Source organism: Penaeus chinensis, chromosome 13 (assembly GCF_019202785.1).
Source record: "Penaeus chinensis breed Huanghai No. 1 chromosome 13, ASM1920278v2, whole genome shotgun sequence".
In the NCBI taxonomy this organism is placed as follows: domain Eukaryota; kingdom Metazoa; phylum Arthropoda; class Malacostraca; order Decapoda; family Penaeidae; genus Penaeus; species Penaeus chinensis.
In genome coordinates, this window is record NC_061831.1 from 2,694,943 (window position 1) to 2,704,942 (window position 10,000).

A 10,000-nucleotide genomic window follows, 5' to 3' on the forward strand; every position below is an offset into this window, starting at 1 on the left:
TAGAAGGCCACCGCGATGTCCCTCTTTCGCAAGAGCCCCAAGAGCCCCCAGGAGGTGTCCAAAGCCCTCAAGGATGCTCTCACGGCACTCGAACGGTCTGACAAAAAGGCTGAAAAGGTCAGTGGAAAAGTATGTGTCACCTTCATTTTTTATTTCTTTGTGTTTGGCTTTTTGTGTGTGTAATATGTTCAGTTCAGTTGCTGGCACTCACCAAAGCTTTGTTTTCTTTGTGTGTGGTGAAATATGTGCATATATGATGATGCAGATGTATGAAAAAATTACTTTTATAGCATTAAATCTTGATTTGGATGAATATTTCTTTTATCCATATTCTTTTTGGTTTATCTCAATATCATATATCTAAGGAAAGTTTGTAAAGTCTGTATAATGTTGATCAAGTTGAATTTTATATGTATATGTATCTATACAGATTGATATAGATAGATAGATGTAGATGTAGATATATTATTATTATTATTATTATTATATATATATATATATATATATATACATTTTTTTTTTTTACATTGTTATATATTCTTTCATAAATATAACCTTGGTTTTCCCATTTCTAGTAATCTGTTATATAATTGGTACTATATATCCCTGAATGTTGATAACAGTCTGTGATAGGATTGAGATAGCAGTCTACACTTACAGATTTGGAAATTTAGCAAAATAATGTTTAGTAGATAAGAATAACTTCATAATAATAATTTAGCTTTTTGTAAATTTATATGCTGATAATTTATGGAATCATGAGTATTCACATATATAAATATAAATATAAATATAATGCGTGTGTGTGTGTGTGTGTGTGTGTGTGTGTGTGTGTGTGTGTGTGTGTGTGTGTGTGTGTGTGTGTGTGTGTGTGCGCGCGTGTAATTTGCCAATAGAAAAAAAATATGGTAATTCAAAAAACAATTATCAGAGCAAGGTTGATGAATTTAATGAATATGAAGCTTTGCAGCCAACAGTACCAGTTTGGATAGCATATTTTTACCCATATGTATAAAGTTGTACCTTATTTTTCAGGCAGATTGTATTTTCTGGCAATTCTTGATATTGTTGATGTAAGATTACATATGTGATTTATTATTTTCACAGTATACATGATTTCTTTCATGTAGCTATTTATCCATTGAAAATTGATCTTTATACCTGTGAATATTTGAAGTAATCATTGCATTAATACATATTCTTAGATTACATGAGCGAATTTCCTTAATCTCCTGTATAAGCTAACTGTTGTTACTGTCTTGATTTCATAGAGTGCTCCCCATGTCTTTGTCAGGCACAAGAGGACACTAGCAAGAGCCTGACGCAGATCAAGACGATGCTGTATGGCACCAGTGATTCAGAGCCTCAGGATATTGTGTTAGCACAGCTTGCTCATGAGTTTTACAACAGCAATATGCTGCTGCTGCTTATTCATAACCTTCACAGAATAGACTTTGAGGTAAGTTCTGGCTGGCTCTTCTGTTTTGTTCTGAAATAATGTTAAGTGATTGATTATAAATTGACTTTTTAAATCTTGATGCTGAGCTTATGTTTTTTTGTGAAGATGGCCTCAGGTCTTCCTATGACATTTTCGAAAATGTTAGGTCATTGAAAGGTTCTTAGATTGAATGTGCACTTCTTATATTGAGACTGTCAGTCCTTGACCACTAAAGCATATACTTTCTGTATAGACTAGACTTATTTAATGACATTTTCACAAAGTTTCTATTCTGTTGTTTGGAGTAAAAATTCTTCAACTAAAATTGCTTTTTCTTTTTAAAACAATACCTATGCACTATTTCTTATGTGCACAGTTTTGAGTTATAAAGTTTACAATAACAGTTTTTAAACACATTTTTATGCTAGAATAATTGTAATATTTTTTTTGTTGAAAGGTAGTTATGAATGTTATTCCATTGAAATGCATATGTCCATCATTAATTATATTGTGACACTAAATGCAGGTAATGTATTATCTCCACAATGCTGACCAGAGAAAGTTCACTCAAGAGAGGTTATTCATGTGATGTTTGTAAACATGTTTAACCCAATGCCGCCAGGGAAAATTAATATAAAATGGGTAAAATGCTGTGCTCATTTTTTTTATTTTTTGTGAAATGTCTGCTAGTGCATAGCCACAAAGGAGTCAATCAGTTGACCTTGTGACCTTACCTGATTTGAATTGGTGGGAAAAATGTATTTTTTGTTAGTGCTATGAATATCAATGATGGTATTTTTATTATAAACATTATAATTACTATAATGTTATAAACATTAGTAACAGCAAATTAAGATAACGTAAAATATTTTCGTAAACCAAAGAAAAGGGTAAACGGGTGAGACAGGCAGTACTCATAACTGGCTCATTGGTGACTTAGTACAATTGTAGCCATCTATGTGTAAAAACAATCGAACAAGTAACTTGCAGTGGGCATGGCACGTACGTACACGTCATGCCCTTCAGCATTGGGTTAATGGGCTCCTCAGATGAGCATTAGTCATTCATTCTGATTCACTCTGTATAATACTTGATAGCTCATCAGGAATTCCCTTTACATTCATTCACTTGTACTTGATACTGATTTATAAATTTAAACCAACTTATGCATTAGTATGCCAGACTGAAAAGAAATTAAGAAGTTATCCAGTATGCTAGGGTCAGATTTATGCATTGCTGGCATTTTCACATACATTTAACATAAAAAAAACTTCCCAGTAGAACAGAGATACTAATGTACACATGTCCTTCACAACAATTTATGACTTGTACCATTAATCTACCTAATGAGATGCATTGATCTTAAGTGTATAATCACTTTGTTTTGCATTTTTAGGGCAAGAAGGATGTTGCTCAGATATTTAACAACATTCTGCGGAGGCAAATAGGGATCCGGTCCCCAACAGTGGAATACATCTGTACTAAACCTGAGATTCTCTTTACTCTAATGAAAGGGTAAGTGTGCTCATTGAATGAAAGTTTGAAAGAAATTCAGAATTGAATGAGAGAAGTTCAGTCATTCACAATTCTCTTGATGAATGTGAGCATTTGAGTAAATTCTGTGCGAGTAGTTTTCCAGCGGAAGTCTCGTGGAGTGTCCGGATTTTTTTTCCAAAGGCTATCAAGGTGATTATCAGTGAATGTCATTGTTGCCATTTCCTCTTGTTGATTTCCAGTTTATTATTCAGAATTTAGACATTTACACTGGAAGCAAGTGAAAAAATAGCTTTAGGTAACAAACTGTTTTTGTATTTGTAAATTTGTAAATATTCTTCTATAAAACGAATTTGTATGTATAAATAAGTGATAATGGTAAAAGGTGCAAAGATCCTACACTGTTATCATGTTGGTATGATGTAATAATGACAGATGCCTAATATTATTTCCTGTCATTCAAAAGTGTGTGTGTGTGTGTGTGTGTGTGTGTGTGTGTGTGTGTGTGTGTGTGTGTGTGCGTGCATGTGTGTGTGTGTGTGCGCGTGCATGTACGCACATGTGAGTATGTGTGTGTGCATGTACGCACATGTGAGTATGTGTGTGCGTGTGCATGTGCGCACATGTGAGTATGTGTGTGTGCGTGTGCATGTGCGCACATGTGAGTATGTGTGTGTGCGTGTGCATGTGCACACATGTGAGTATGTGTGTGTGCGTGTGCATGTGCACACATGTGAGTATGTGTGTGTGCGTGTGCATGTGCGCACATGTGAGTATGTGTGTGCGTGTGCATGTGCGCACATGTGAGTATGTGTGTGTGTGTGTGCATGTGCGCACATGTGAGTATGTGTGTGTGTGTGTGTGCATGTGCGCACATGTGAGTATGTGTGTGTGTGTGTGTGTGCATGTGCGCACATGTGAGTATGTGTGTGTGTGTGTGTGTGTGCATGTGCGCACATGTGAGTATGTGTGTGTGTGTGTGTGTGTGTGTGTGCATGTGCGCACATGTGAGTATGTGTGTGTGTGTGTGTGCATGTGCGCACATGTGAGTATGTGTGTGTGTGTGTGTGTGCATGTGCGCAGATGTGAGTATGTGTGTGTGTGTGTGTGCATGTGCGCAGATGTGAGTATGTGTGTGTGTGTGTGTGCATGTGCGCACATGTGAGTATGTGTGTGTGCGTGTGTGTGTGTGCATGTGCGCACATGTGAGTACGTGTGTGTGTGTGTGTGTGCGTGTGGGCGTGTGTGTGTGTGCGTGTGTGTGTGCGTGCGTGTGTGCATGTGTGTGTGCATGTGCGTGTGCATGTGCGCACATGTGTGTGTGTGAGTGTGTACATGTGCGCACATGTGAGTACATGTGTGTGTGTGGGTGTGTGCATGTGTACGCACGTGTGTGTGTGTGTGTGTGTGTGTGTGTGTGTGTGTGTGTGTCTCTATGTGTCTGTGTGTCTGTGTGTTGGTGGGTGGGTGGGTGCATGTGTACGCACATGTGAGTGTGTGTGTGTGTGTGTGCATTTGTACGCACATGTGAGTGTGTGTGTGTGTGTGTGTGTGCATTTGTACGCACCTGTGAGTGTGTGTGTGTGTGTGTGTGTGTACGTGTGTACGCACATGTGAGTGTGTGTGTGTACGTGTGTGCGCACATGTGCATGCGTGTGTACGCATATGCATGCCTGCCTGTTTGCCTGTGTGTGTGTGTGTGTGTATGCGTGTGAATGTGTGCACACATGTGCGCGTGTGTGCGCACATGTGTATGTGCATGCACGCGAATGCACATGTGTCTGTGTGTCTGTCTTTGTCTGTGGTTTGTAAGTTCTAGTAAATTTAATCCATACATAGAAGTTTACTACACATGCTTATATTTATATATGTACATGTACACAGAGTTGGAAGTACTTCCTTTATTTTAAGACATTAAAACTGTCCTATACTTGTGTATTTATATGCTGTAGCTTTGTTTTATCGTATTGTGTTATCACGTTTTAGCTCCTTTTTCTTATTTTGTTACAATTTAATTCTCTGCTTAGTCATTATTTGAAAGATAAGAGAAATGCACACAAGATTTGAATTTAGTAATCGCCACTGACATTGTTTATAACTGTGGTTTGGCATTGCAGATATGAACACCAAGACATTGCTCTACACTGTGGCACAATGCTTCGAGAGTGTGCCAGGTATGAGGCTCTTACACGAATTATTCTGTACAGTGACGACTTCTATAACTTTTTCAAGTATGTGGAAGTGTCAACCTTTGACATCGCATCTGATGCCTTTTCTACGTTTAAGGTAATTATTGTTTGTGTACTTGAGGGGTAACTTGTGTCATTGTTCTAGAGGCATTACTTTTTGATATTCATTTTGTGTGAACTTGTGCATATATTTGTGTGTGTGAAACATGTACCTTTTCATACTATGGATGTTATATACATTTTTATTTCTAAAGGTATTGATTTTTTTTTTTTCTGTGAATTGCATATACTGTTCATCAGATTTATTTTTGTGCAGATTATGTGAACATACTTGTAAAGTTAGTTTTTGTTATTACAAATAATGTGGAAAAGGAATGGTCTTAGTCAAATAAAAATAGGTAAATAGATAAATAAGCAGTTGATTTTTGTGCAATATGTATTAACATATTGTATTAATGCTACTTCTTTATCATTACAAATTACATATGTGGTTTCCCCATCATGTTGTCCACTTCTTTTTCATGTATGATGGTCACCATTACCACCAAAGCTATGTATGTTAAAAGGGTGAAATTCTTTGAGATTCAGAATAAAGGCCTAAAAAATTACATACTTAAACTCTGGTTTCTGATAATACGTGTTGTTTATATCTTTGGTGTAAAACATCACAGAGTTGGGAAATGAAGAAAATTAAAGCTTTACTCAAAATTTTTGGTCCATTCCTAATTGTACAATGTTTTTAAGTCTTCATAACAGCTAAGATAATGCTTATTTTATACAAATCGGAAGATGGACCAATAGATCAATTTTATGGTACTGTTGTATGGTTATTTTAACATAGCAATATTTTCAGGTGATTTGAAAGTATTGGATGATAATGAAATTCCCTTCTTCCATTCTCATCTTTTTTAAACATTATATTTAATATTTGCTCTTTCTTACAGGAACTCCTGACAAAACACAAGATGTTGTGTGCAGAGTTCTTGGAACAGAATTATGACCGAGTGTTCTCACAGTATGAACATCTTCTAAACTCGGAGAATTATGTGACTCGTAGACAGTCACTCAAGTTACTTGGGGAACTTTTATTAGACAGACATAACTTTTCTGTAAGTATTTGTATGGTATGTGTGCAAAATATGGAGATAACTCAGTGAGTGATATTGGGAGAGAGGGAAAGTAATATCTAAGAATGTGTTTTATAACTGTACAATATTTTGCAGGTGATGAAACGATACATCAGCAACCCTGATAACTTGAAACTGATGATGATAATGTTAAAGGAGAAATCCCGTAATATCCAGTTTGAAGCCTTCCACGTGTTTAAGGTCTTTGTAGCCAACCCCGACAAGCCCCGACCCATCTTGGAAATCCTCTTACGGAACCAGGACAAGCTTGTCGAGTTCTTGACGCGCTTCCACACAGACCGCTCCGAAGATGAGCAGTTCAATGACGAGAAAGCTTATTTAATTAAGCAGATTAAGGAACTGAAACCTCTTCCCCCGGACCAGTAGTAATAGTGAACTAGAAGAATTGAGTGGCAGCGATGGGAGTAGCTTGGGCAAAGTCTGGGCTGCTGTTGATTGAGCCACGTCATTCGCACTGAGAGGCTCATGATATAAGAGGAGCTCCCTTCAGAAATATGACAAACACCCAGTCTTGCCCTTCAATCAGTAATTTCAACATTGTTTAGCTTCCTCTATATTATGCCTTAGAGAACCTCAAGCCCTGCTAAGGGGTTACCTGAGGGATTGCTCATAGCACGACCCTTCATAGCTGCTGAACAATTTCTCCTTGTTGAGGACAGTCAAAGATTGCAGTGTAGTCATGGGCTTTTAAAAACTCAGCATGTTGTTGTCCATGTTGGGGCCAAAGTGAAGCTATTATGTATTCATCCTTAATCCTGTTGTGGAGGGCATTCTAGCTCTTATCTTGGAAGCAATTCAGTGTAAAAGAATAAGCAGAGAATAAGGTTAGGAGGCAAGGTATCTGTTTTTTGCCATGGACAGTAACAATATTTTCTAACAAGCCCATGGTTTGCTTGGAAATATTATAAAAAAGTTTCCTTTTGGATGGAGGTGGAACAGTATGGATTATTTAACTAATACTAATTGCTAGAATTTAGAGAGGTATCATTATTCTAAATTATAAAATATTGAGTATTGTAAGTGATGCTGCCACTGTCAAATTTCATGAAGAGTAATGTCCTTTTATAATATTTGTACATAAACATGTGTGGAAAGGGATGTGATTTATATTGGACAGTGTTGGTAAAATATTTAGAGTTAATGATTCCTGCAAAGCAAATGTTGTTCTATGTCATATTTGGGTACTTAAGATTCTTTTAATGGAATAATTTTAAGATTATCTGAATATCATGCAACAGCTATTTTTCGTACATATATATAGATATATATATATATAAAATGTAAGTTGGTTAATTTCCAGCTAGAAATACCACCCATAATTGCATTGGCTTTTGATCTGGTTTGCAGCAAGGAATATTAATATACTTAAGACTTGTCATTTATGAAAGGAGATAGGAGCTTCAATAACAGGTTTTAGAACTTTCAAATAGCCATGAAGATAATTAATAAAAAAGAAGAAAAAGGAAGGTTTAATGTGAGTGAAAAGGTCTCCATGCTTCCTAGACCAGTAAAGCTTTTATAAAGAAGGGCTGTAACATAAGAGTTTCATGCAAGTGGGACTTAATATTTATGTACTCTGCATCCATCACCTGCAGGCCAATTGGTAGTTTGATGGATTGAGCTCATTGTAATTGCCCAAGAAACCATAGAAATTGTGAAGAGAAGAACAACCTGTAGAACGAACCAGTTGGAATGCTGTCACTAGTTTAGCATACGGCCATGTGATACAGATTTCCATGAAGTATCTTAGAGTTTTGTATCATTGGTTTTCATACAGTGCAAGGTCATGAGAAAATAATTTTTAATATAATTTTTTGTTATGCTGAGTTTGTTATTAATTAGGAAATTATTTTAATTTAATGTAAGAATAATACCAATGTTAACATATTTCTTTAGTTTGTATTATGTAGGGGTGCTTCATCACAGTTTTGGCAGTATTTGGCAAATTTCTAGAGGAAAACGCATTTGGCACTTAATAGTATGAAGGTAATTACTTTTTTATGAATTGTTTTAATTTATATGTATTTCAACATCAAAGAATATTGGCTAGTGAATCCATGCTAAAAATATATTGAATAAACTTTGGTGTATGTTTGTTTAACCAAATTTTTCATTGTGTGATTTTTAGTGTGCAAAGCAGTGAATAATATATCAGATTTTTTAGTACAGTTCTGTTGTCACCAAAAACATAGATTACATACCTGTAAGGGCAAGGACTTTGAAGTTATCTAATCATATGGAAAATCAAACTAGATAGTTTCAGTATAGTATCTACTAACAAAAGCATATAAATACAGTCAAACATCATTTAAAGATGAAACCTCTTTGTCAACTGATATAGTATATGCACTTTTGCAGATATTTTTTCATGACTAGAAAGAGTAAGACTTAAGTTTTGTGGCAAGAATAGTGTTTGTAATCATATGAAGGAATAGAAATAGAAGCTGAAGATTTTACAGTGGAAGCAAACGTTCTATTGATATTAAATGGAAGAGTTTTAGTTCATTCTTAAATTCCATAAAAAGAAAGAATACCCAAACCAACTACAAAAATAGTCTAATATCCAGCTAAAGCTTTATACGAGACATCTGATAGTAAAACTGGTGACTGATGACAAGTCGCACTTGCATCACGTTTAATTTCTCCTGCATTACATGTATCCTCTACAGCTGATACAGCAAAGAAATCCTAAATATTCAATATATGTATCCTTATATTTATTGCATACTTCGGTGTCTCGAATCACTGATGATTAAAATACAAGTAATGGTATGCCTTATATAATGGAGATCAGTTTCGAAAAAGGCATACTAGCAATAACAATCTTAGTACAATGAACCCCCTAATCCCCTGCTCGTTGTTGGCATGGAACCTCAGCCCGTGCCTCAACTTATTTTGTGTGGTCTTTTCTTCTCATTTCCTTTTCCTTTTCTTCATACCCTTGTTCTGTCCATTTATCCTAAGCTTTAATCTCATATTTGTCCTTTTCTCCACAATACTTTATCATAATGCTCCCTACTCCCTTAACTCCTTCCCCTTCCAACAACTTTTTATCTTATACTATACCCCATCAGCTCCCCCTCTTTATCCTTTTCACAAGCATATTACCCTCTAGTATACTGTTCAACCTGTAACTTTACCTTAATCGTTAACTCATTCCTAAGCCTTTTTGTTACTCTATTTTACCATAGTACCATATGACCTTTGATATCATATAGCGCTTCCTTACCTGCTTTGCCCCTAAGCCGCACTATCAATATATTTTGAATACACTGCTAATGACCTTAGATGTTGACACGGCAGAAAATGTTCATTGAATAAATAGATAAATTAATTTCTGTTCATAAAAGTAATAGTTTTCTTGCTCCTTTTTTTATATATTCATGTGTTTACCAATTGATTCACAAGATTATTTAGGGACTGAATAAGACTTTTTTTTGTGTCATATTGCAATTTCTATCAGAAATCCTGATATGGTATTAATAATCTAAATTGTTCAATCAAGGAATAGGTTCTAGTGATCTTGTTTTCTTAGGAACTGCTGCTTAGTACTGCTTATTTCTGAACTTCTTTCCTTATGACTGTTACTCCCCTAATCCCTTGCTCTTTGTTGTTGTGGGGGAGCTTAGGAGATGGAGACTGCGGCCCAGTGTAAAGGATCACTCCTGCCTTGGACCTCAACCCGCCTCAACAAATTTTGCGTGTTTTTTTCTTCTTTCCCTTTACTTTTC

General features: G+C 35.9%; 1 protein-coding gene across 3 annotated transcripts in view; it reads left to right on the forward strand.

Moving 5' to 3' along the window:
• The window catches only part of LOC125031424 (protein Mo25-like), a 15,864-nt gene extending 7,511 nt beyond the window's left edge, over positions 1–8,353 (forward strand). For 2 of the 3 annotated variants that reach the window (XM_047622142.1, XM_047622143.1), the window contains exons 2-7: positions 1–129; positions 1,295–1,459; positions 2,835–2,953; positions 5,050–5,218; positions 6,066–6,230; positions 6,345–8,353. The exon at positions 1–129 is cut by the window's left edge and continues 25 nt beyond it. In XM_047622142.1, the coding sequence (XP_047478098.1) occupies positions 16–129; positions 1,295–1,459; positions 2,835–2,953; positions 5,050–5,218; positions 6,066–6,230; positions 6,345–6,635 (1,023 nt within the window). In that variant the 5' untranslated portion in view covers positions 1–15 and the 3' untranslated portion in view covers positions 6,636–8,353. The remainder of the gene's footprint in view (positions 130–1,294; positions 1,460–2,834; positions 2,954–5,049; positions 5,219–6,065; positions 6,231–6,344) is intronic. The other variant, XM_047622145.1, reaches the window with a different exon arrangement.
• Positions 8,354–10,000: the final 1,647 nt, after the last annotated feature.